At 38.4% G+C, this 27,337-nt stretch overlaps 1 protein-coding gene and 1 long non-coding RNA gene across 4 annotated transcripts in view; one reads left to right on the top strand and one right to left on the bottom strand.

Moving 5' to 3' along the window:
• Positions 1-4,204: 4,204 nt before the first annotated feature.
• The window catches only part of LOC111346086 (serine/threonine-protein kinase BRSK2), a 25,005-nt gene continuing 1,872 nt past the window's right edge, over positions 4,205-27,337 (top strand). Inside the window, exons 1-24 of one of the 3 annotated variants that reach the window (XM_088735754.1) lie at positions 4,205-4,449; positions 4,538-4,632; positions 8,799-8,884; positions 10,719-10,797; positions 10,963-11,024; positions 11,518-11,602; positions 12,131-12,165; positions 12,304-12,337; positions 12,444-12,512; positions 13,128-13,175; positions 14,738-14,836; positions 14,952-14,986; positions 15,651-15,699; positions 16,165-16,277; positions 16,373-16,479; positions 17,211-17,271; positions 17,545-17,616; positions 18,560-18,750; positions 19,202-19,250; positions 20,096-20,162; positions 20,735-20,806; positions 22,097-22,163; positions 22,611-22,721; positions 24,258-24,915. In XM_088735754.1, coding sequence (XP_088591880.1) covers positions 4,380-4,449; positions 4,538-4,632; positions 8,799-8,884; positions 10,719-10,797; positions 10,963-11,024; positions 11,518-11,602; positions 12,131-12,165; positions 12,304-12,337; positions 12,444-12,512; positions 13,128-13,175; positions 14,738-14,836; positions 14,952-14,986; positions 15,651-15,699; positions 16,165-16,277; positions 16,373-16,479; positions 17,211-17,271; positions 17,545-17,616; positions 18,560-18,750; positions 19,202-19,250; positions 20,096-20,162; positions 20,735-20,806; positions 22,097-22,163; positions 22,611-22,721; positions 24,258-24,292 — 1,791 coding nt within the window. In that variant the 5' untranslated portion in view covers positions 4,205-4,379 and the 3' untranslated portion in view covers positions 24,293-24,915. Of the gene's footprint in view, positions 4,450-4,537; positions 4,633-8,798; positions 8,885-10,718; positions 10,798-10,962; positions 11,025-11,517; positions 11,603-12,130; positions 12,166-12,303; positions 12,338-12,443; positions 12,513-13,127; positions 13,176-14,737; positions 14,837-14,951; positions 14,987-15,650; positions 15,700-16,164; positions 16,278-16,372; positions 16,480-17,210; positions 17,272-17,544; positions 17,617-18,559; positions 18,751-19,201; positions 19,251-20,095; positions 20,163-20,734; positions 20,807-22,096; positions 22,164-22,610; positions 22,722-24,257; positions 24,916-26,553 lie in introns of those variants that run through there. The other 2 variants (XM_088735753.1, XM_088735755.1) reach the window with 2 other exon arrangements.
• Positions 24,908-25,422, bottom strand: LOC148721881 (uncharacterized). Its single transcript, XR_015992407.1, has 2 exons — positions 25,311-25,422; positions 24,908-25,189 (listed from the first exon to the last, which is right to left on the bottom strand). It is a non-coding gene; the product is annotated as an uncharacterized LOC148721881 (long non-coding RNA).

Below are 27,337 nucleotides of genomic sequence, written 5' to 3'. Positions count from 1 at the left end.
TTCACAAATCCATGCTGCCACTCAGATAAATAGGGCGAAATATGCGCGTAAACAGCAGTATGCACAAGACGCTCTAAACATTTAGCTGGAATAGGTAACAGGGAAATTGATCTGTAATTTTCCACGAATTCCTTATCATTGTTCTTATGTATAGGAGTGATGTTAGCGGATTTCCACAAGGTGGGCATGACTCCTGAGCTTAGGGATAAGTTAAACAAGTGCGACAAGGGAACCGACAATTCCTTCGCACAGATTTGTAGAATTCTTGATGGTATATTATCCACACCGGGTGATTTATTGATGTCGAGCCTACTTAGAATTCCCTGCACTTCAAATGGTGTAGTTGTAACGTTCAGTAACAAATTTGGATTCACAACATCTGTAGTCGGACAGCTAACATCAGCTGAATCCTTTGAATAAATTGAGTGGAAGAACTTATTAAAAAGTTCCGCCTTGGAAGACGCATCTGTAGAACAAACATTATCATAAATTACAGTATCTGGAATTCTCTTAGTTTTAGATTTAACGGAGTAAAATTTCCAGAAATGTTTAGGGTTGTCCTGAAGTTTTCCAGACAGAGATTGAAGATAATTGTAGTAACTTGTATTAATAAGTCTCTTTGTTTTCTTTCTCAGCTCCTTGAATTTTAAGAATATGTCCGGTGAACCATTAGATTTAACTTGCTTCCATAATTTCCTCTTCTTCCTAATTAGTTTCATTATATCATTGCAAATCCAAGGAGGCCTAGAGCGACGCTTGAGTGTTATCCGGGGTATATGTTGATTGACAGCAGAAAACAGAAGATCCTGAAACTTTAACAGACCTGTATCGATACAGTTATCGCATGTAACTAGATTCCAGGGAATAGATTGTAAGGTCTCCTGCAAACCTTTAAAATCAGCCTTTTTGTAACAATATACCTTACGCTGAATGTTATTAGGCCTTCTCATCTCAGTACGAAACTTGAAGGTAAGGGGATGATGGTCTGAGTCAAATGCATGCGGATGCACCGCCACATCTTCAACCAAGATGTCATTATTGGTTAGGACCAGATCCAAAATATTGCCAGAAGGTCCAGGATTTCTTAGATCTCGAGTTGCATGTAGGTTCTTTTGTACCAAATAGAAATCATCCAAAATACTACAAAAATCCTTAATTCCAGGGTCTGACTTTATAGGGCATCCAAGATTCCAGTCAATGTGTGGAAAATTAAAGTCCCCAGTTACAACAAGATTTGAAAGACCAGTTCCTGAATATTTATCCAAAAACTCTCTGAATTGTGACAAAAATAACTCATCTGCGTCCGGTGGTCTATAAAATGCAGAAAGGAGTACACAAATAGTAGGATTTGGACGAATTTCAAGAGCTATCATCTCTAAATTAACCTCCAGGTCAGTCCTGCGAATACAAGAAATATGATTCTTGATAGCTATAAGCACTCCACCACCCCGCCTATTACATCTGTCCTTCCGAAAAATATTATAGCCTTCAAGCTTAAGTTCAAAGTCCTGATAGTTACTATCCAGCCATGTCTCAACTATGACAACAACATCAAACGAATCCATAAATAGCAATGCTTGTAGGTCAAAAACTTTGTTCCGTATACTTCTGGCATTTAAGAATAAAGCTTTGGGAAAAATATTTCGCACAATTTCGCTTCAGATCCACCAACGGCACTTAAAAACTTGCGTGAGAGAACGATTTAGGGTTGCTTGGGGATGAAGAAAGAGTGAAGTTTTAAGAGTTATTACTTGAGAAGAAATCGCTCGAAGGCTAACCTTTCAGCTCAGAATATGATGCATGTAATAGCCTCTTTTAAGTTATTAGCTTTCTGCCCCTGGAAGTGGAGACAGTGGTCGATCAATAAAACACCGCATTTCTCGATTGGTTCCATCGACTGAGAGCCAAGCATAGATTGCACACGAAGTTGCAAATAATGAACAGTGTAACATATACATAATAAGATCGAACCAAAAGGGCTCACCCTATTCAAACATTGCTTTCTTAGTGATTTCTGCAAAATCACTCTTAATATTTGATATTTTTCGTTATCCCCTAGGTAGATCATACAAACCATTAATGCATTTAGTAGATACAAGAGATTCTTATCTCTTGGCAGATATTAACGTCATTGCCGAGAATTCTGGCCAACGGTTGAATTGCGAGTGGCTCAATCGCCAAAAGAAATGAGTTTAGACGTCCAGGAGACAAACCTCCATAGCCACAATGACTTCACAATGAACAATCATTTATTATATCCTTAGGAAAACTGCACACGAGACTGCATGCCGGACGGCCACAGCTGAGCCTATCTGTCCTATGAAGTATACTGGAGCTAGCTCAGTGGTCCGTCACAGGTAACCCACCTTTCCCCCTCACCGTGACCAAGCGTTTATCAGATTTCTGTCGTAAGATTCTTGTGTCTGTTAAGGTAAGATACACCCTTTCAGTGTGAAGGGGTGAATCTAGGCTGTCCTCTTTACACTAGTCGAGTAATTACTTTTTTTGGGTATTTAACAAAGTATCTCAGAATTTTGACTAGTTAATGAAGAATGCATAAATAGGTTGTGAAGCCACATTGCTGCTTAGAATGCTGAACGATTGCTCCCACTACAATCACAGGGAGCCCACACAAGCGGCGTGTCCGAGTCGTTTGTTCGAAATATAAAGAAATGTATGGGAGAATATTGAAGAGTCGTAATATCGTAAACTTATATCGAGGAATGTTTATGTTAAGGCTCAAAATAAATGTAAACCTACCTCACTTGCCGTGTATTGTCGTTTCTGTGGTTCTGAATGGCGAATTTGAGCGATTTGGTAGATTTTGCGTTTACTGTTACTCTTACTCATAGACATTCCTCGATATAAGTTTACGATGTTACGACTCTTCAATATTCTCCCATACGTTTCTTTATACTTCGAACAAACGACCAGACATGCCGCTAGTGTGGGCCCCCTGTGATACAACAATGGATGCATGCTCGGATCGGAAATTAGGGAGAGGGGGGAGCTGATGAGCTGGGAGATACACGGGAGAGTAAGGGGTGGGTCTGGGAATTAAAAAATCGGCAAGATTTTTTATGCCTCTGCAACCAACAGCCTGGCTTACATCTGAGGGGTTCGGCGCTTAAATTTTGATTACGTCGCATTTCTTTGGCACTTGAGATCGATCGACCTGAACGAGTGGTCGATAAGCATTAAAGCAAATGACTCCGATCAATTATGAAAGAAAATCAATTCTTGCTCATATTTAAGATTTTTTTTCTCTTAGTTATCATTAGACCAAATGCTTTTATAAAGTTAGAATATACTGTAGACTTAATCAGTATTAGACAAGCGCCCGTACTCCTCTTTATCAGCAGTATTGAAAGAGTCGAGAGTGTAAACCGGATTACTGAATAATGTTGAATTTTTGAGCGCGATCTTCGAATATTCAAATTACGAACCACTTACCATTAATACTTTCATTACAATTTTATTGTTCATATTATCATAATTGCCGTATTATTATTTTTGACCTTTCCTGGTGAGACTTTGTGAGCATAATTAAATTATTACAACGAGGGGAATCCGAGATACTAATAGGTGCCGGCTTGTATACTAGATTCTGCATGTTAGAAATCTTCTTCACTCAGATCTCTGTGATACCTCTAATATTCTTTAAAAATATCCAGAAAGAGTTCAAATTTGTCTTTTTTTCTTTTTTCTTGGCGTTTTTGTGCTTGCGTGACTACAGAAGTCTAAATCTTATCATTTCATTTAAATTTGTGGTAATAACAAGTTGCAATAGGTTTAAATCTAGAAAGCCAAATGACGTTTGTGCCAAACAAATAGATTTTTCTTTAAAAAACATGGCTACTTTGATCAAATTTACATTTGTTCTAATATCGCAACAGCAATTTTACGACCTCTTGAAATGGTTTAACTTATCATTTTTCATCGCAGGGACATCTGCCTCTTGAATCGGAGGTTTCTGGATGTGTAGAATACCAAAGTGGTGGAAATAACATTTCAATTAAATAAATCGCAAGTTACTTGTCAACAAGGGAAAAAATCTGCCTAAAAATATCGTTTCGCGGCCAGGTGCGGGAAAGAAAACGTGATCCCAGCCCATTTGCCGCGAAAAAAAATTGGTTGTTCGTTGTTTGTTTGTGAAAATGGGCGCTAACCAATCACAGTCAATGAAGGAACAATAGGATTTGATTGACAGATGTAGTATAATGAGGTTCAAACTGAAGCCTTTCAAGCTGGAGTTTGCGAGTTTTTGTTCTGGTTATCGTATGGTTTCCGAAATGATGCTGAAGTTCAGCAAATTTGAGGAGTATTTGCGTTTTTATAAATCCGTTCGGCACTACAAGTGTTGAAAATTTTGATTTGCTATGGCGGGATGTGAAATACGGTCTGTGGGACCCTACATTCTCGAAGGAACCTTGGGAAGAGGGCAAACCGGTACGAATCAGTGATTTCGCGCTCTCTAAATTTTTTATTTTCATTTTTTTATTGCAGCTCGCTTGAGTGTTTTATTCCGCTTCAACAGGGCTCGTGAAACTTGGAATAAATTGTGTCACTAAGAAGAAAGTTGCAGTTAAAATTATTGACCGCACGAAGCTTAGCGAACAAGTTTTAAGCAAGGTAAGAACTTACAAATTGGTCGTTTCAACGTAAATATGAACTTTTTAGAAAAATTGAAAGATTCTAGAATATTCCGACGATGTAAACATGCAATTTGCATCTGATTGTGCGATGAAAATAACAAACGGCTTGACAGATCGCCATTTATTTCCACATTATCTTGTAACGGGGTTATCTGTAATACTTTGCAGCCAACATCCTTGCACAATATGAGAAGGAAATCAGTTTATTTACGCGTCATTTGCCAGTAGTATCGTAGCATGCCTGTTTGTTTCTTGTATAGCAATAAACACTCGAGTTTCGGCTTAGTTTTTGCCAAAACTTCCCTGTTTGAAATATTTATGAGTTTCAGGCTTGCTTTGTTTCCCTAGGATATTTTGGATTAGATTTTTCGTTTAGCCTGTTTATTGAGGTTAGGGTCAAAATTTTTTTTTTTGTCTGAAGGAAGTTTGTGCGCTTTAACTGTTTCGTAAATCTTCCGTGACAAATAAAATCTTCCGCCAACTACATGACAGATGATGGCAATTTCGACATAAAATAAAACACAAAACAATCATTCATCTTTTCTATTCCAGGGTAAAACATATTGGGTTGTTTTGTTTTGTTTTCTTTACAGGCAAAATAGAATATGTCAACTTGGGTTTATGGTTCGTTTTGTCTTTCAACCGACGAACGTTATTCCGGGGGCAGTCCTTTTGCGAAAGAAAAAATTGTTTTGGTTTAGAAGAGAACTTTATCCGGATAAATAACTTCTTTGCATACGCTAGAATTTCTAGAAATTGCTTCCGTTAATCTACACGTTGTATTTGTTAGTTTTGGGTGACTATCTTATGTCAACCGGCCAATTAGGGTATTTTTATTACAAAACATGCAGATGTTGTTTTCGAGAGTTCGAAACCGAAGGAGACTATTTTGTTCGATGTTAGAACTTACGATCCCAGTAAGATTCCACGAGTTTGCTCAATTGTGGTACAAATTTGACCCTTGAAATCTATTCAACGTTACCTTGCAAACAACTTCTATCAATCACAGTCTGAGTTAAATCTCAATTCGCCGTTTGAGTCTCACTTAAAAATTCTCTTTACCCTAATCTAATTCATTTAAAAAGGTGATAAAAGTTTATCTTTTTCCCCATCAGAATATATCATGTTTTCTGAAATGTGTGAACATGATCAACTCTTCGACATGTCTATTTCTTGTGAATTTCATTACATTTCGTCGGTCACACCATCACAACGGGGCTCTTTTCTATTTGCATAGTGCATGTAGTAATTGCACCCCCAATTGTCAGATTTGAAGAATTCGTTTCGTTTTGTTTTTCTTGATGCATAAAGGAAATTAAATAGTACATCATGTTTGCACTTGAATCTGTATTGAGGAAATCAAGTAATCAAATGCAAATAATTCTTGTCAGACAGTCTGCAGGAAGCAGAAATTTCACCATGTCGCCATATATAATTACTGCTGAGAAAATCGTATGGTAACTGTGTTCCTTTGTACCTACTATGCTATGATTTTTCAGTGAAACTTCCTCAAGAAAAAATCATTTTTGCCACAATGTGTATACATCATAGAGGAGTTATGTGTATGATGTTAAGGCCGTTTGTTGTAATTGATAAAAAATTTTTCTATTGAAAAGACTCAGGTTTTGCACTGCTTGTGTTGTTCCACTACAGCAGTGCTCTACTGGAGGTGTTGCAGTTTTAGTTCATTCTGCAACTTCTATGATAATACTGTCATTATTGAAGTTCTCTGTTGAATAGGGACATTTCTCACCATCTTAATTTTCAGCAAAAAAAAAAAAAAAAAAACTACGATCCAACATCTTGCCTGTAGTTGTATAGAATGACTGTTTTCACTTCTTTTTGTCATAAGTTAACTGTCTTTTGTTGGCTTAGTTATACTGCTGAGGGTTAGTCTTGTGTAAAAAAAATGTGTCTTTTGCTCTTTTTATGGAGTCAGTGTTTAAGCAAAGCATCCACTACCTAATGATATTGCTCACACAAGTGAAAATGACATATTAAGTTTCCTTTTCAAAGGTGTGGTCCTCAGGATGCTGAATTCCACACCATCTCTACCACCAGCAATTTCTCAGGTCCTCCCACCCCTTATAGATCACTAATATCTTGTAGGAAAAAAATTCCAGAATGGTTAATGAGTAAATTGTTTTTTAATTTACCCCAAGCTTAAATGCGAGGTTTTATGCTGTGCAAGTAATTTCGCATTCAGAATGGTGTGGTACAAATGCCCACTGTGGGATCAACTTAGAAATTGGCTCAGAAAAATATTTTTCATGAGAAAAGAACCCTAGATTTATACAGATTGATGTTTTGCAATGCTTCTGTGTTTGTTTGTGCAATTCAGACGTGATTCATTATCATAAATGTATGGCAAGTGAAATTATTTGTCAAGCTATTTTTAGAATGAGAAATTATCAACACAACTTAAGCCTGCATTTCTGTAATTGTTGTATTGATAAAATTTTCAATTTTTTCAGGCCAGCACTAGTTGATCATCTTACAAAACAAATATGTGCAATTCAAGTGAAGATTTTGGTTTCTTAAGCATTGCATGACCTTTAGCTATGGTGCGATGTAAATAAAGAAACCACTTATTTTTAATTTCCTACACTGATAATGAAACATGATAAAATTTGATCCTTTTAAATAAAAAAAATTAAGACTTTTTTTCTTATCAAATATCTGCCAAGAGAAGAAAAAGGAAGTGTGAAATAAATTCTTAGATTGTTCATCAGTCTATAGAAATAGACGGATGGGCCTGGGTTTTTTGGCTTACTCTGAACATTTTTCCTTAATGGCAAATTTGCATTGATCAAGTGAAAAATTGTGATTCCCCATTATGATATCATTTGTAAGAATTGTTGATTGAATAAAACAAGTGGATTTTTTTTTGGGGAGGGGGGGGGCTTCAGCTTTTCTCATGAATGCAGTTCACAGTACCGAGGAATGATGAAATTCAAGGGGGGAAAAAGCTGCGAAATTCACTGATTTTACTATGATAGCATTCCTCATCTACATGTCTGAATCATCAGCTCGAGATGTGGCCAAGAAGACAGCACAGATTGATAGTAAAACTCAATATCCTAGGCTGTCTGCATTTTATAATAGCTATCTACTTCAAAACTTAAAGAAAATGAACTTTTTCTTAGAAAGGAAATTGTAAATGAGAAATTTACAGATCACTGTTTTTAATCTTAATTTGATCCATTTGTCATGATATATTCATAAAAGAACATGTGGAATAGACCCTGAGGAATAATAATAATTCATTTGTAATTCATGTCATCCTTCCATGCTGTGTTTTATTTACATATGTAGGCTGTGTTGTTTTGGTTCAAAGTACACTGTAAAATTGTACTTTATTTTGTTTATTTTAGCGAATTTTTAGCTTTTTTCAGGTTTCATTGAAAACTGGAGAAGCAGATTTTTTTTTTCAAGATACTTATTTGACTATTATGAGGAAGAACATGCTGGTCGGAATAGGAGTGTATTCTTTTTTTTCTTAGTTTTTTTTTTTCTCAGAAAATAGGCACGTACATATGTTGTTCGTAATACATATACGTAGTTGATTTTCTTTTTTGACCTTGAGAAAAGAGTATTACATTTGACTTAAACTTCCTCTCTAAATTTGGAAAACTTAATAGCAAATGCTTTTAAATTTAAGAGCATGCACAATAACAGATTTAGGTGCTCTTAAAGGAATAGTGAGTATTCATGCACAGATTATATACCAGTACAATGCTACTTTGTTTAGCCACTGCAGGTCTTGTGTGTGTTTATTTTAAGTGATAAACACATCAGTTTCAGCTAAGTGTTTACCAAAACTTCTGTGTTTGAAATTTATGAGTTTCAGGCTTTAGAAAGCACAATAACCCAGGCTGGCAAACAAGAAATAGTTGCAAGAAAAGACAAGACAGAAAACTGTTTAGATCAATTGTCTCAGGGGTTCCTTGAAATTTGTACTTGTAAACCTTTCAGCAAAATCATTCACATATGTGTCACTCAAAATCTGGGAAATGACTTGGGAAAAAATTTTTTTAGGGCATTTTAATAAGTCTGACACGTGTGTAATTTTTTTTTAACATGCTGTATCAAATATTGAATGATGCTGATTCATATGTGTGCATCTTGGTTTCTTCATCCCAGGTTGAGAGAGAAATTGCCATTATGAAGCTTATTGATCATCCCCATGTCCTTGGACTGTATGATGTTTATGAGAGCAAGAAACATCTGTAAGTTGAATCCAGATACAGTCAAAACTATTACTTTCTCTGCTGATGTTAACTTTCAAATATCTTCTATAATCTTGCTCTTATACTGTATCAAGATCCCTCTAAAGATCTTAAAGGTCCCACATAGAAATATGGGGAAAAACTGTGATCTTGTACAGGGCTGTGCTCTAGCAGTGCCCGGTGGCCCCTAGCCCCTTACTTTTGCTCTTCAAGGGAGACTCAGGAATCTTAGTTTTTTCATAAAAGCATATGCTGGGCACCCTGGATTTCACAGCTTTGGAGCAATGGGCTCCCTTCAATTTTTCTTAGAGCACAGCCTTGTTGTAAAATGACAGCTCCTGTCACTTAACCCTTTAACTCCCGGAAGTAATTATTAACAACATGAAACTTCTCCCGATAATAATTATCTTTACATTATCCTGCAAACAGGTAATGAGAATACCAAAACTAATTATCAGGTAGAGGTTGTTTTCCTCATCTAACACCAAATTCTCATAACCAATTTACAATGAAATGTGTAGCAGCTAGTGGGGAGAATGGACAATCAGATCTCTAAGGAGTTAAAGGGTTAATTGACTCACTGGTCAGTATTTGATGGATGTACCTAAGGGTATCAATAAAATCATGTCACCAGAGTTTTATCACTGCTAACAAGACCTTCTATCACTGTTTGTTTAACCTGCATGTGAATGGGCTTGTCTTTGGGTTTCACCTAGTGAATTCCTCCTTTTCCTGGCACAGTTGCCTATTATACCATTGGCAGCCACTTACGAAAAATTTGATTGTTACCTCTAAGTTGCACTAGTGAGTGGTCAACAAATATTCAGAAGATATTTAGTAAATAAATCCCTTTGGGCAGCTGGTATGTCGGCCGATAATGTCTGCGGCTGAGAGATCGTCCGAAAAATGAGTATTTGGCCGACCAGCAAGCCAGAACAGGGTTTACTTAATTTATAACCCTCCCATTAATTTTCACATCGCAATTAAAGTGCGTAAACAGAGTAAAATAGCCAGTGGTGATCTGATGGCGAATGCGTGTGATTGATGCAAGCAAGCAAGAAAAAAACGAGTTTGGTTTCCTTCCATGTAAATAGGAGAGTGGAAAAGTTGAAACTCTTGTGTTGACTATGTTTCATTTTCACGGAAAAAATTGGAGGACAAATATTGACGCTGATGGGGGTTATTGCGTGATAACTGTCCTATGATTTTGCAGCATATGATGTAAAGTAACCAATAAAATTGTGCCAAAATTAATGGGTGGGTTATAATTGATGATAGTCAACCTAGTAGAAAGACAGTCAGTCAGTGTCTTGCTTGAGATGTACAATCATAATGGAAACTCAGTGGTGTGGTTTTTGCTACCATCAAGAGTTGATACTGTACTTGACTGTTACTTTATCACAAGTTACTGACTTCAGCTGTCATTATGACACTGCTTGTAAGGATTTGAATTTCTTCCGTTTTTCATCATTTAACCCTTAGTTGTCAGGATAATTGAACAATACAACACTATCAACTTCGCCACGAACTTCCCTTTTATTCAAGATGGCGGATCACAGAGTTCAACATATAAAATGGAGAGAGACCACTGACCAACACCTTTAATTCCTTAGAGTGACTAGCATCTAATTTCTCCCTACAATATCATCCCCAAATCACGTCATGAGAATAAAGGAAATAATCACCAACTAAAGAACCTCTTGATTGGTGAAAAAATTCTCCTTGTCAGCACTTAAAAAAATAATTTTATAGAGAGCAGTATGGAGAAACTAAGCATTCTGATATTGGGGTAGGAAGGGTTTAACCCAAATGTATCTCGCTCTTTGTGTTTTAGATTTTTAGTATTAGAACATGTATCTGGTGGTGAGCTTTTTGACTACCTGGTTAAGAGAGGAAGGCTTCCTTTGGGAGAGGTAATATGTTTAAATAATTTTTGTCCAACTACAAGTTTCAATTTTTACTGAAATTGTAACCTACATTACAGTACGGTATTTAAAGTAATTAATGTGTAAAGTTTGATATTTGCTTCTGGACAAAGAATTCTCAAGGAGTTTTTTTCGTTCCTTTCTCCTATGTAGGCAAGACGATTTTTTGCTCAGATGATCTCGGCTGTTGATTTTTGCCACAAGCATTGTGTTTGGTGAGTGCATGTTTCAAATTTACTTTTGCACTGACCATGCCTTACTGTCAATCTCAGAAAACCATTTAGACTTGAAATGTGTTCTGATTCTGGTCGGATCCTCTCAACACAATATAGCACTCCAGAAATTTCTCCTAGTGTTCATGGTTTCCTGACTCCTTTTTGTGTTCTTGCTAATTGTAGTCTTGGTGAAAGAAAGCACTGTGTGTGGGAACAGAATAAAAAGCTGATTAAAACACACATGAAAACTTCTATAGTGTTGCTTTTAATGGTGTATGTAACTCGTGTTTAGTTTTGATTTTCCCCATGATATTGCCATCAAGTTTTAATGTAAATGTGGGCAATGGTTTTTTTTACAGGCTTAAATTAATTTGTAATCATTTGTCTTTGGTTATTTCCTAAGTTAAGTTTTTATATCATGTTCCTGAAGAGGTGTACTCTTAATAGTCAGACGTTTGGCTTTTGCTTGCTAATTTCAAGTTGTATATTTTAGCCACAGAGATTTGAAGCCTGAGAACCTTCTTCTCGATAAAAAGATGAATATAAAAGTTGCAGACTTTGGAATGGCATCTTTACAGGTACTTGAATGAACATGTGTGTGTGTGCATTAGTTCTAAATTATTTTGACAAATTTATATTTATAATTTTGTTTATTTTCTAAGTGTCTTGGTAATTGCAGTACTTTTTTTAAGGGAAAATGTGTATGTTAAGCAAAAAAAGAGGTTAAATCTTTGAGCCCACCAATTTTCAATTGTAATCTACAGTTAGTGTGTTACTACTTTTCCTTTATGTGCAAGCAAATTAACCCTTCAAAGGGTTGTGCAGCCCGGAACTGTCAGTGGCTGGGCCAAGGGAATACTGCCATTCCTTCTGTTTATTGCAAGGGTGGGTGGGGGGGTGGGGGTGAAAGTTAATGTGGCCTGTCCCTACTCCTGTGCAGCAAGAGTTACTGTAAGGAGTATTTAAAAAAAAAAAAACAAGTTCAAGTCAAAAAAGTGTGGCTCAGACTGATCCTTTGGGAAAAACAAATCATTAAAGTAATGCCATACAAAGCTCCAACTTACATTCAATAGTTGTAATAATATTTGGTGTCACTTTATTGCCAGGTTGGAGATAATGCCATGCTCGAGACCAGCTGTGGGTATGCTGCATTTGTCTCTACTTTATAACACTTGTCTGCTGTATTATGGTAATACAAATGCTATAGGTGCATGCTAGAAAACTTCAACTTTTCATTTTGTGATTTTTTCCTCTTTTTTTTTTTTTCCTCTTCTGCCAGGTCTCCACATTATGCTTGCCCAGAAGTCATTCGGGTATGTACCATCCAAAACCTTTATAGTATGTCTTGTATAATTGTTGTAAACTGTTCATTTTTCAATCTGCATTTGATGTAATTTTGTGAAGTGATTTGTATTTTAGGGAGAAAAATATGATGGTCGAAAAGCAGATGTTTGGAGCTGTGGTGTTATCCTCTATGCTCTGCTTGTTGTAAGTTAACACCTTGCTAAAAGCACAATCTATTCGATTCAAGAAATTTCCAAAAGAGTGTTAAGAGTAATCCGGGATTTCTCTAGTTTTTCTTTTCTTTGCTATGTGCTTGTTCCAGAAAACTTGTGCCATCCTCTTAGACTCAAAACTAATTCATTGTCAGCATTGTGCTTTATTTTACTTTGCTTTCTGATTGGCTCCTTGTAATGTTATCCCATCTTCTGATTGGCTGTTTCAATCACTTTAGTTTTTGCTTTGCAACAATTTGCAAAAAGCACTCTCTTACACTGCTTGTGAGATAAACACTCCTATTTCATTCATTCTCTTGTCTCCCCCCACACCCCCCCCCCCTCCTCCATCCTCCTCCTTCTGATAGAGATCATAGTGGCTATACTCACCCAGTTTACTGCCTGCCTGTCTTCATTTCAACAAGTTTATGCTCTGACAGTGCCTGGTAACCCACCTAAACATACTTCACCTTAAATTTGGAAACTGGAAAATCATATCCTTGGCAGAAAGCATACAAGCATACATGCTTAAATACTAAGAAAACTAAATGAGAAGGTTTTCTCTTATGTCTTGTGTTTTTCTTCTTCTTCTTCGTCTTCTTCTCAGGGAGCGCTTCCTTTTGATGATGAAAATTTAAGAAACCTGTTGGAAAAGGTGAGTGTATAATCAGACTATACTATTATAATAGTGCCTACTATGCTTTTACTTCTTTAACCTTGCCCCAGGGGTGACTAGCAATTAATTTCTCCTTGCAATAGCAACCCTGAATCAAGGAAATGATCATTAACTAACACAGCTCTTGATTAACAACAAACATATGAAACATATGTATGAACTGCGGTTATGAAACGTATATATGCACGATCCTTCGCAGTAAAGCACTATTTGAGCAATAGTGAAAATCAGACCTGAAAAAAATTTCAGGCCTGTACGGGATTCGAACCACTGACCTCTGCGATACTAGTGCAGCGCTCTACCAATTGAGCTAACAAGCCAACTGGGAGCAGGCCATCAAATTAATTCGACATAAACCCGTAGATGATAAATCAAACAACAACAAACATATGAAACATATGTATGAACTGCGGTTATGAAACGTATATATGCACGATCCTTCGCAGTAAAGCACTATTTGAGCAATAGTGAAAATCAGACCTGAAAAAAATTTCAGGCCTGTACGGGATTCGAACCACTGACCTCTGCGATACTAGTAGAGTATCGCAGAGTATCGTAGAGTATCTACTAGTATCGCAGAGGTCAGTGGTTCGAATCCCGTACAGGCCTGAAATTTTTTTCAGGTCTGATTTTCACTATTGCTCAAATAGTGCTTTACTGCGAAGGATCGTGCATATATACAGCTCTTGATTGTTAAACAAATTCTCCTTGTCAGTAGCTCAGGAATTGTATAGAGAACAGTATGGAGAAGATGCATACTGATGTTAGGGTGTAAAGGTTTGAAGGGGGTAAGTTTCTGAAGAAACTGTGGAGCTGCATCAGTGGGGGTAACAAGGTAATCTGGTTATACCGTCTTTCGCTCTGACGAAGGGCTAACGCTCCAAACGTCAGCTTTTTAATTCTTTGTGGTGGCCAATTTACAATTTCAACTTAGTTGGTATAACCAAATTACCTTGTAAAGGTTTAAGGTGACTTCAGAAGTTTTCTCCGCCAAGTAGGGCCGGTTACATTAGTTACGAAAGTTCAGTCGTTTTCCAAAACTGCATGCTAAACAGTCAATTCAGCTAAACTTTTCATGCTAACGTTGATTTTTATGAGAAGTGGTAAGATTGTATAAGGATAAAAGTGGAGACATCTTTTTTTAGCCCAACAAAACCAATATAGAAAGTTTAGAAAAGTTGAGGTTCATCGACTGTGTCATACCGCCGCCCAAGAGAGTCTTCGCTTAGAATGTCTCTCACTTAGCGCGATAATACTAAAATAGAATCCTTAACCCCACCCCACCCCCATTCCACCCCACCCCACCGGCATTCCACCCTCCTCCAAACAATGTTGAATTTTGGGTGCCTTGTAAACTTTACCAAGACTTGTTGACTGTTTGGTTTTACAAACATTGTTAGAAAGAGGAGGGGAAATTCTGTGTCTACTCCTGAAGTGGCAAAAAGTGGTCTTATTTAGTACATTTGAATAAAGAATAATTATGTTTTCAATAACTTTCCCAATGAGTTTTGACCTCCTTTGCTTGTTTGTCTTTTTTTTAGGTGAAGAGGGGACATTTTAGCATCCCAGTCTTCATACCAACTGATGTGCAGGACATGATCCGAGGGATGATCACTGTAGATCCAGCGGAGAGACTTACAGTTGAGTAACAATGTCTGTTGCCCAAATAGTGATTTAGATCAATCGTGAGGGAAATCACCTCATTTCTGGACTTACTAGAGTGCTATTGATGGTGTAATTCTTGTTGTTTTGTAGATGGAGGATGTTAAGAAGCATAGTTTTCTTAACAGGTAGGCGATTTTTGCCACAAGATAATAAAACGCTTTTCAATTAAGTGTCTTAGAAAACCAAAATCAAAACCAATTAACCTTTAACTCCCATGAGTGACCAAGACAGAATTTCTCCTTACTATATCAATAGAATATCAAGCAGACAAGTGGTGAGAATAAAGGAAAAAATCAATTAAGGGATTATTAGTTGATCCAATCCCAGACTTTCCATAATAACATTAAAAGAGTGGAATGGCAGACAGTAAGGAAAATTAATAATGAGATCTGGGAGTGAAAGGGTCAAAGTGATTACAACGGTTTATCAGAAGAAACGAAAATACTTTAAAGAGACAATGAGAACTCAAAGTAAAAACAACCAAACTGTAGAAAGCGCGGGAAAACAACCAAACTGCATAAAGCGCGGGAAAGCGCGGACGACCACGCGGCGATTGAGTTTAGTTTTGCATGTGATTGGTTGAGAAACGGGTGCTTGTTTTCTGGACCAATCGCAGAGCGAAGTAAAGTAGAACCAAAGCAATCTAGAATTATTCTGAACACTCAGTTGAAAGTTGCTTCAAGACTAATACCTATGTCATTGCTAACACAATGGTAGAGACAGATACTTGAAATTCCTTCCTTGTTTACACACTTTTTTCCGATTGAGTTTGATGTGACCTATTTGCAGTTTTAAAGACGAACTGCCTTTGGAGCCTCACGTCGTCGACGTTGTCAAGGTACTAACTTTTTTCCCCTTCCCCGCAGAACGTATTGAAAAGTGCTAACTCACATAGAAGTCAAACGTATTCAGGGCATTCGTTAGGGGATCGATTTTGGCGAGCTGTGCGCCAATTTCCCGTCGAAAATTTCAACTTGGGTTTGATACCCTAAGCCGCCACTTAGCCCTTACAACGTTCGCACATGCACAAACTTTTGACCGCTGTGTCGGCACGAATACTTAACGGCTCAATAACTAGCGGCTGTTTGAGAAATGAGCCTTCGCTTCGAGCGGCGTTAAAAGGAGGAGTAACTCGATTATTTATGAGTACTCTGTCTGTAATAAAACCTTTGCCTTAAGTCATACCTGTAATTATTGCACAGATGGGTTTATCCCGTTGGTTTTATTATTTATTATGGTTAAGCTTATGATAATGATGATGATGATGATGTTGATTGTTACTAATGTTTGCTTTTTCATAAAGACGGAAGTTATCCCAAGTAAAGATGAAATCGACCCTGATGTGTTGCACAGTATGTCTTCCTTAGGCTGCTTCAAGAATAGAGAACGACTTTTGCGAAACCTCTTGAAGCAAGAGTAAGTCCTTTCAAACAATTACCGTAGTCGATTCGTGTAAATTCCTCAAAGTCGCGCTCTGGAATAAACCCTGACGTGTATTCATTTATTCTTAGAAAGACGATAGAAAAAGTCATTTACTTCATGCTACTAGAGAGGAAAGAGAGATCACCGACTCACGAGGATTCAGCAGTGGCTGCGATAAAGAACTTAAAAGAAATATGTAAGGGTTTCTTGAAATATTTTACATTTACGAGGCACCTTCCCGCACTTGGCAAAAGAGCAATTGTCAGTTAGGTGTCAGTTAGGTATCAGTTAGGTGTTAGTTAGGTGTCGTGAGTAATCTGAGATTTTGTTGGTTTCGCTGTTTTACGTCATGTGATTGGCCTTGAAAACTCGTGCCATCTCAACCAATCAGTGGCAATTGATAAAATCAATGGCGACTTTGTCACTCTTTTGTTTACCTGACTTTACTTTAAAACTCTTAGTGGTTCCTTCTGACAAATCAGTTTCGTTCTGATGGAGTTATGTATAACTTGGAGTCGAAGTTAACATCGTGTTTGGCCGATATGTGTAAGTGCGACTGCTTTTAGTACAACAACAACAACATCAACAACAACAATCTTTATTTGTACTTCCTTGCCTGTGTCAAGTTGAAAAACAGTATTAAAAATAAATAGAGTGCTGGCTCTCTGGAATAACCAGAGGGGCAAGCGGAGCCAGGCAGCCAGTAGACAACAACATTAATGAAAATAAATTAATGGTCAGCAAGGTAGCACAAATACACACAAAAAGAAAGGTAAAAAAAAGGAAAAATGCTATCGCTGCGCTATTAGTAGCTTAACATAGAAAGAGTCCCAGATGAATTCAGAAGTTTAGCCTTTGAAGATGTTCGTTTCAGATTGCCCTTTCTCTAATGACTAAAGTTAGTGACACTGTTTTTTTGTTTTGTAGTGGAAGATGCCCCAAGAAAAAGGGTCGACTCGTGTGGATCTCCCAGATTGCAACGACCGAGGTCGGTATAGTAACGAAAACATTTTACGATATTAACGATACCAATAACGGTTAATGATAACTCGAGATGTATAACGCATCTCCAAGGAGTTTCGGGGGATTAAAAGCAATTTTTACACAAAAGCCAATTAGATCGAAGATTAATGCCTCAAGAAACCAGTAAGAACTCAAGGTTAACTAATTAAACTACCTGAAGCGAGGGAAAGTGACTCAAAAATTATCATACTTTTAAAACCTTTGTAGTCATTGTCATGTGTTCCACCTCCGTTAACAGAAAAAGTTCTCTGACTGCTTCGCCGCCTGTTACTCCAAGGACAAGAGCTGAGACTTATTCTGGAGTCGTAAGGTAGAAGTGATTAACATTGTAGCAAAAATATCATCAGTCCCATACTTAAATTGGAGCAATGCGGTCAGTTTAACATGAACTTTTTATTGTCGAATGACAGCAGCCCTTGGAAGCGCATACGGGATCGACTGATTACCATAAAATCGAAGGAACGTTTTCCCTCTGATCATAGAATTAGGAAAATATAAATGACAGATTGTAAACGGTGAAGTCGAAATGTCAATAGGAACGGCGGTATGTCTCCCAAACAATTAGTTACGTAATGAATAAAGGGTGAAAGTTTCTAAAGAAACTCTGGTGCTGCGTCGGTGGGGGTAACAAGGTAATTTGGAATATCAACTAAGTTGAAATTGCAAATTGGCCACCGTAACGAGTTAAATAGCTGACGTTTCGAGCGTTAGCCCTTCGTCAGAGCGAATTGGTTACGTATTTGTCTTCATGTGTTTTCTGTTTTCAATCGTGGATCCGCTCATGTATAATCCTGACTTTTTCTTCTTTTTAATTTTTCCTTTGTAAGTCACTCTTGTGAGAGGGCAACTTGGCTACAGATGCACCAGGATAATCATTATAAGTGGAGTACATACATGGGCACTATGGGGCATAGCCAATCAGTTGGCAGGGATTTTTATCATGTGGTACAAATAAATCAATCACGTGACCGGATTAGCCTGTAAGATGACAATTTGATTTGTTTATTTGGACCACGTGGTGCAAAATCCTCTAACCTGGCTGGCTATACCCCACAGTGCCTCCGTATACTATTCAATAGCACCTAAGCATCGTAATCGCACTGAAAAGGAATGTTCCGATTCGCATGGTACTTGTAGCATCCCAGTTAATGACTTTTACTCGTGTTCTGTTTGTTTCCTTAGAGAAGTGGACCTTCTCCATCATGGAACATTGTCTGCCATTGTTTCACTGCTTTTTATTTCAATGTTTGTAGTCCTTTGGTACAAGTGAGTCCCAGGCATCAGCCATACACTGTGCAACAACTAGAGAGTCCACTGTCTACCCCTCCTGAATCGCCCACGCACCACGCCACCACACCACCGGGTAGCCCCTGGCGGACGCGACTTGCCACCTTCAAAAACGCAATTGTGAGCTCGCCAAGATTCCACAGGAAAAAGTTATCGAGTAGGTATTGAAATGCCAGTTAAGATGACCTGCGATATCATTACCTGGTTTTGAGAACCACTCCAATCAGTTACGGCAGCGTGGAGCGCATTCTGAATGAGTTTCGAAAATCCAAAACCAAAGTTTACACAAAAATCAATTAACCAGGGGCGTGTGTCTTTGTAATCAGCGTATAGTTTACGTCGTAATGGTTCGTGGTTGTCAGATTTTGTCGCTATCTTATTGGTGAAAAGAATCTCGACTCTGAATGGCTGACTGATAGACGTAGCACAAGTACGCGTAGTTTGCAACACCTGAATTAACACATCTTTCGACTTCACGCTGAGGAAAGACAAAAGTAGACAAGACTCCCAACAGGAAAATCTCTTTTCCTAGAAAAATCGGACGAGCAGTGGTTTATATAGATTTGGTACATTTGAATGATAATTTGTTTATTTCATTTGTTGCTTAGATTGTACGGAAAATAGCCCAGTGTCTGCCTCGCCCGACTCGTCTCCTGAGTAAGTTTCTGTTCAAACTTTTTGGCCAGCAGTATTATAGGAAAATTCATTACTTTACGAGGGAATTCCGCATTAAATTGCACGCGAAAACCGATATCGCACGAATCGCTTCGCGATTCGCGGGATATCGGTTTTCAAGTGCAATTTAATGCGGAATTCACGATTGAAGTAATGGCTTTTCCTTAAATCGCGCAACTGAATAAAAATGAGAGAAAAGGGAAACAGCATTACTTAAAATTGTTATGTTTACGTAGATGCGAAACAATATCATTTAGCCTCGTTTTCAACTCGCAATTCCACGCTAAATACCTTGCTTCGTTAACCAATCAGAATGCGAGATTTTATTCAATGATGCGATTCTACGGTAAATTGTAAGATGCATCGTTTGTCCGAAGTGAAGTGGCTACAGAAAACGGAAGGCTGGTTTTAGAGATGTAATGTCAAGTTTCAGCCTTTGAAAGACGAGGCAGATTCTTTAAGCCATATTTTGACAATTCAATTATCTAAACATTATCTATTGTCGAGCGTTTTTAACATGAGCCTCTGGCTCGGAAGATTGCGCAAGCACTTCCCACGTTTTCGACATTAAATAAATCATTACATTACATCTCAATATCAATCATGGAAAGCACGTGTTGCAGCTTGATGGAGAAACCCATACACACAAGTCATTGTTATGAAACTCATGAACACGTACTAAGGAAAGCACGTGTTGCAGCTTGATGGAGAAACCCATACACACAAGTCATTGTTATGAAACTCATGAACACGTACTAAGGTGATTTTCTCTCTTTTTCTTCGTTTGTTTATTTGTTGTTGTTGTTGTTGTTTTTTTTTTCATTCAGTATTGTCAAACGCTCGTGGTTTGGTCATTTGGTGTTGGGACACCATAACTCGCACTCGAAACACGAGGTAAGACGAAGTTTACTGTGTATCTCATTGATGCAGAGTTAGTTGAGAGTTGCTGTTACACCAAAAGGTTTTCAATCAATATAATTTTAGAAGGAAATTTGTTATGGAATGCTTGCTTGTATAAACGTAATCATTTACCCCCTAACAACAATATGCGTACCAAGGCTGTGCTCTAAGAAAAATTGAAGGGGGCCCAGTGCTCTGAAACTGTGAAATCCAGGGTGCCCAGCATAGGCTTTATATGAAAAACCTCAGATTCCTGAGTCGCCCAAGAGCAAAAGTAAGGTGCCAGGGGCCACCGGGCGCTGCTAGACCACAGCCCTGCGTACTCTTCACGCCGTTTTCTGTGCATTTCTTATGGTGCTGAGGAGGAAAATTTGTTTAGCAATACAATCAAGAGCTTCCTAAGTACGTGATCATTTCCTTTATTCTCTATATCCTATCGTTTCAAACAACAGTGCCACTGGGGGGAAGAAATGAGATACTAATCACTCTTTAGGCCGTCGCGTTTCGTTTTGATGTATGTATTGCTTTAACTGATACCAATTCCTCTTCTTTCGTTTCCCTTTTAGCCTTTCTTTATCGTGACAAGAGAAAAACCTTTCAGCACTGTTAAAGCGGACGTTGTCCATGCATTTTTATCAGTAAGTAAGACTTGAATCTCAGATAAGCTGTTTTTCATCGGAGCAAATTTCAAAAAAGTGTCGTAAAGAAATCCTGGATTGCTTTGGTTTTGTATTACTTCGTCATGTCCTCGATCTGGAAACCTCGCACCACGTCGGAACAAATCAGGGGCCCGTTTCTCGAAAGTCGCGGTTACCTTAACGGGCCCGAAAAGCTGTTCTGTTTTCATTCTGGGTCCAGAACCAGCTTTCCTATTCTTTAAATTTGGATTTTGAAACATGACTTTGGGGCGCGTTAAGTTATCGGGACTTTCCAGAAACGGCCCCAAGATCTGAGATTGAAATCGATATCTTGATCAGCAGTGTTTAAACGCGCTTGGAACCCTCTATAAGGAGATTGTTTACTGTTTATTTTACTTGTTCTGGTTCCCCTGCCCGTCATTTTTACTTTAGTTTTGGCTCTCCGACCTTCAATACAAAAGCGTTCCAGTTGGTATGGTAACCAAATATTTTTGTATGACTAAAAGGCGGTTTACACGACAGAAAAACCCGCATACGGACCCACCAAGAAAGGAGTATCAGCACCATGTTAGTTAGTATGGGTACGTAACCATCTTTCTTGAAGCTTTGGGGCCTTAGGCGTCTACGGCCTCAAACTTGAAAAGCCCCAGCCGCTCTCTCCTTATTTGACGAGTCCGCACCCAATTATCCTGCGGTGTAAACGGTGTTTAGCCGATCTATGTTTCTGTGTGTAACGGCCAAGGGCAGTTGTTCAAGGGTTAGATAAAGCTATCCAACGGCTCGTATAAATTGCTATTCTTAGTTCTTATTAACCGAGCGGGAGGTCTATATGGGAGAATCTTGACCGAGGTCGCCAGTACAGACCGAATGCAGTGAGGTCTGTACCAGCGAAAGAGGTCAAGATTCTCCCATACAGACTGACCTAGCTCGGTTAATAAGATGTTTATTATATGGCTCTGTCTTGTATGCCAATTTTTTATATTCTTTGTACCTTTTTTTTCTAGACCGGTCTAGATGCCGGTCTAAATGGGAAAATCTAGATCGCTTTCAATATTGATTTCAGCCAATCAAATTCGTGAATTCAGTGGTTCCCAGTCCTTGTGAGACACAGCCATATATATAATAAAGCGAATTATTGTCAACAAAACGTACTGTGCTATCCGCCCGATAGAGATTTATCCATCGGACAGCGTTATCCACCCTTCGAACAACCGGAACCAGGATTAATTATCAATGTCCGGTTAAGCCGTAATATGTCAGTTAACGCATAATGAGTAACTGTTTTTGTAGGTAAGCCACTTAACTCACTCTGTTCTCTCGCAAAACGGCTTTAAAGCAGAATACAAAAAACCAGGAGGTAGGTGTGGACAGTTGCTAGTGAATATCAGAAATTACATTGTTAGGGTGGCAGAAGTTATAGTCTTGATAGTCTTTAAAGTCATCTTTACACGTTTTTTTTGCCTGATCCATGAAATGTCTTCCTCTGGAATTCTGGATTTCCAGCCGCTCCCCCCCCCCCCCACCCCCTCCCCCTCTATGTAGAACATGAGAAGATCACTTCAGTTTGAAGAGGATCTTGTTCTATTATTTTATCCGTTGTTTAACAAAACTGCCTTCTAAACTATCTTCCATTTAGCTCGGTCCATAAAAACGCGAAAAAGGAACCTGGCCAATATCCTGCCATATTGACCTCACGCTTGGTCAATAACGCATATTTACCGCCGTCTGGGTTTCTGACTCTCGCTTATGAAACAAGCTATTGAAACATCTGGTTTTATCAGCTTTTTCTCTCTCAATCTTCTAGGAAAGACGATGTTCAATAAGGCGGTCCGCATATCTGTGAACATTTGTCCGACTGACCAAAGCAGAACAGATAAGAGTCCCGTTCACACGATCTCGATAGTTCTTGAGTCAGGTTGGTTTTCAAACTTAACTCTTTCGCTACCAAAATCTCAGTAGTAATTTACGTAACTTTCTGCAACACAATTCTTATGAAGTTAGTTCATAGAATTTGGTGTTGGGTCAACTAATTATTCCTTAAATAATTTTTTTCTCTATTATCATCACTTTACTTGATATTGTATTGTTATTGTACGGATAACTTACGGATAGAATCGCATCATTGAATATAATCTCGCATTCTGATTACTTAACGAAGCGAGGTATTAGCATGGAATTGCGAGTTGAAAACGAGGCTAAGTGATATTGTGTCGCAACTACGTAAACTTAACAATTTTAAGTAATACTGTTTCCTTTTTTCCTCATTTTTATTCAGCGAGGCGATTCAAGGAAAATCTATGACTTTACTAGTGAATTCCGCATTAAATTGCACTTGAAAACCGATATCGCACTCATCGCTTCGCGATTCGTGCGATATCGGTTTTCGCATGCAATTTAACGGGGAATTCCCTCGTCAAGTAGTGAATTTTCCTATAATATTGATAATCTTGATCACTCATGGAGTTAAGCGTGTTCTCAGGACGCTTCCGGAAGAAAACTGACAAGATTCTCGGCGATGATATGACGGTTTATTTTTGTAGTTTCGTTTCCCCGGCAAACTTTGTGCTAGGCTGCTACCTCGTTTTTGCTGTTCTGTTTTGGCGTCTGGTAAATATTTAGCCTTTAGAGCTTACATTTTTATAGGCACTCGTTGAGAAGAAAGCAGCCAATTCGCGTGAACCTGGGGTGTAGTCTCAATTTTCTCCTTCCCATTCCTTTCTCATCTTTGGTTCTCACTTTCACGGGGCGCCGCTCAGAACGCCCACAAAATAACCCGCTGCCTCAGGCTACGGGAGATATTGTCATGATAATCGCGAGATTATCTATTACCGGGGCAACGAATATCATCTGCCCAACCGAGAGTGTTTCGCGCTCAACCATATCTCTTTATTTATTTCTTCTCGTGGTAAACTGGATTACTTTTCTTGATGCCGCTTTCCTAAATACAAACTTAAATAAAACAAGTGACCTTTCTTTCCGATTATCTTCCTGACAACTGACAAATTCTCAAGTTTGTAAACTTCGTAAATTATTTTACTTTTCTTGCTAAAACAAGTTAACCATGTAAATATGGGAAAAATAAATAAGAAGTTAATTTCACCGCGTAAAAACTAAGCCGTTTTCAATAATTTTGGGCGATCGTGACTTGAATTCTTGGAGTCATAAATATATTAACACTGTTTTGACTGCAGTTTCTCGGTATTACTTACTTGCGTTTTGTAATTTAGGTCGGTTTTCTAGAAAGTCTGTGATAAATAATTTACACATCGCTCAGACAAATTGTCAACTATGCTTGATGGGTTATTATCAAAAGACGACTGAGTAATTCCATCAGCTTTCCTCCACATGATTAATACTAGGCTTACGATCAAAGATATTCTTTTTACTCGGGCTTTCCGAAGGGAACGCCCGAGTTATAAATTCGCCTTAATTTTTTTTTTTTTTCGTTCAGTCACAAAACGCAGTTCCTCTACAGCGCATGCGTGAAGTGTACGTGCATGCGTAGAATGAACTCTAAAGCGTATGGTTTAAAGCAAGTAAAGCAAGGGCTGCCTTCGTGGACAATTCCAAGCTTGATGTACGCGAAAAAAATTCGATGGCTATTACATTCAATGGACATAGAAAGTTACACACCGTTATCGGTAGACCCACACTAAAACTTGTGGAGCGTTTTGGGAACGGGTCGGTCCGCGAACTTTACGAGAGATTAATTTACGAGCGATCCTTTACGAGTGAACCTTCTATCGAGGAATATCAAGCGAAACCTGCTATATCAAACGAGCTATCTCATAATTTGTTTGCATGTAAACACAACCGTGTATTTAGACGTGATCTAAAACCCAGTAGAATACAAGAAGCTGCTCTGGAACGTCTCAGAAGAAAGGGCAGAAAACTGAAGGAATTTGTTTATGAGCGTATTCGTTCAGGCGTACTGAATTCCTCTTGTTTACGTCGTTATGTGAAGGTTAGAAGAGTTACAAAGAATGTTTGTAAGCTTAATACGACGAGTGTAAGATTAAATGAAGTTACACAAATGACATGAGAAGAAGTATTTGTTGAATTGTTCTGTGAGGGTATATCAAAGGATAATTAAACTGAAGTAGAGAGCAGTTCGGCGTTTATCAATGTTTTCTTGTAATAGACCCATGTGTCTTTGTAAGAGTCAGTCACACCATAGTTAGTAGATTTTTCTTTCAATTATTTTATCACGTGCTTTCATTGATAACGTTTCGAAGTCTTCAGCAGTGAATTTGGCTTCTTGAGTCGGTTGATTTCCCCGCGCTTGTTCCTCCTTATGCTTTACTGTCTTATGTCTTTTAATCCAGCCTTAGTCTTGCATTTCTTTTGGCACAACTCGCAAACAATTCCCTCTTCGTATTGAACCTAAAAATCGAAAGACTTTCAGTAAAAAACATGTACTGCGACCGATGCCGTTGCTAAGGGCATCAATAACTACAACGTTTTTGGGCGAAAATAACGTTTTAAAGGCTTCTCAAAGACTTACAGAGTCAGCTGCTTCGACAAAGTGTTCTTGTAATTCTTCCTCGTTTACCAAAGTTTCCAATATGGCATCAAAATAGTCGCCGAAGAAAAATAAGTCGTTCATGTCCGCCATGTTGTTTTGGTTCTGTGCAGGGTCATTGGTCACGCGACGTTCCATCGAAGCTCAGGGGACAGACAATAGGCCGGCCCTTTGAAGTTTACCGCGTTTCCTAACCAAGTCCCCTCTACTAACTATGGACACACGTATCAAACTATTGTAAATTTCAACTGAGTTCAGATATAGAGAAAAACCCTGGTCTTACTCCAATGTACATTGACCCTAGCAAAACAATAACGGCACCATATAGCCAAGCTAATGAGTTGGTATTTGGACAAAATTCAGGACAACAGTGTTGCAATGAGTTTATGCTCTTTGATTTACAATGTCATTGTAAACTGAGTCCTTGAATTTCAACCTTTGGCATCTGCAGGAACCTATTCCTATGTGGTAATATATTATTTTGTTTGTTGTCTAGCACCATAAAAACATTGTTTACACTCCAGCAGACAAAAATAAACACAAGTAGACATTCGTGACCGGCAATGATGAAATTGCGTGACGGCAGTAACAATGGCAATATGGCAGTCCCCTAAAGATGACTCCAGATGTGCGATATTGAAATCCCGAGTTCACTCAAATATACGTCTAGTTACTCCTAACCTTGGTGGTTGGTTCTCAGTTTTCTGTCACGCTCAGTGTGCGCTTAACACCTGCTTTTTCACGCTATCCACTGGCGTGACGTCTTAACGGGAGACCGCTGGTAGAGTGCAGTAGGCTTTGTTAGTGATGTGATCACTGACGACAACATATTCGCTAGGGGGTAGGCTAAAACACCTTTCTCCTGAAAAATTGTAGTTAGCTTCTCGTCTCCTGATTGCGAACAATGAGCGCTTAATATAAGCGAAAGGTTCTCGACTGATTAGAACGGTCAAGACCAATCGCTACCAAATGGTGAACCGTTCAGGACTCAAAACAGTGCGGGAAGGTGCGTAAACCAAGTCGAAACAGACATTGGTCTTTCACTCAGTAGTTTTTGGTAGTAGACACAAATGTTTTGACCTACTCGCGGACCGCAGTTAGTAAAAAGAAACTAATCAGTGCACAATTAAATAACAAGAGATAATCGGGTGTTGTTCAGTTCAAGACAATCAAAGTCTGTCGGAGTTAGAAGCTAACTCTTTTCTTCCTTTCTTCTTCATCGTAGGACCGGTTCATCGTTTCAAGAAATTATGCGAGAAACTCCAGCTTATTCTCTTGTCGAACACAAGACGGAGCACAAGTAACTGCCGCGCAGACGAAGAGGTCACGGACGAGAGGTCCCTATCAGATGACAAACGGTCTAGTTCTGAAAAATCTAAGCTACAGCTCGCTCAGTTATCAGATACCGAAAGTGAAGGCGAGCTATTGGAGGGTACAGACAGTCCCAGAAAAAACAAGAAAACTTTGAAGACGGTTAATGGAAACTGTGGTGAAAAGCAAGTTTGAAAATCTAAATATGGAAAAGATGGAGAGGTTCGTGAAGGGTATTCTTAACAAAATCTTTCCCTCAACGAAAGTCAAGAAATTTGTGGAAAGAAAGAATTGAAGAAAAAAGGGAAAAGAATTGTCACGAATGAAGTTACACAACCGCTGAGGGATGGCAATCAGCGTAATATATGTAGTTAGTTTCATGGAATTTTAAAATCGGTGATGAACGCAAAAAAGTGTTCAGTACTTAACGGTCGAATGATTCAATGAGGATGCAAATTATTTATTTATTACTGTAAATCCACTACAATTGAATTAAGATTTTTTAAAATGAAAACTATTTCAATCCTCATGGGGAAAAAAATTCACGAAACCTATCGTTGAAAAGGACAACAGGTGGATAGGACGCAATTGGATCTGAATAAGACAGCACCTCTTTACCTTCAATTACATTTCCCTATGATGATATGTTAAATCGAGATAGAACCCGCTTGCCGATACGAGTGTCCGTCTATTCTTAT

The sequence above is a fragment of the Stylophora pistillata genome, chromosome 10 (genome assembly GCF_964205215.1).
Source record: "Stylophora pistillata chromosome 10, jaStyPist1.2, whole genome shotgun sequence".
Classification (NCBI taxonomy): Eukaryota; Metazoa; Cnidaria; class Anthozoa; order Scleractinia; family Pocilloporidae; genus Stylophora; species Stylophora pistillata.
Note: the sequence above shows the minus strand (reverse complement) of the source record. Positions and strands in the feature narration are given on the sequence as shown.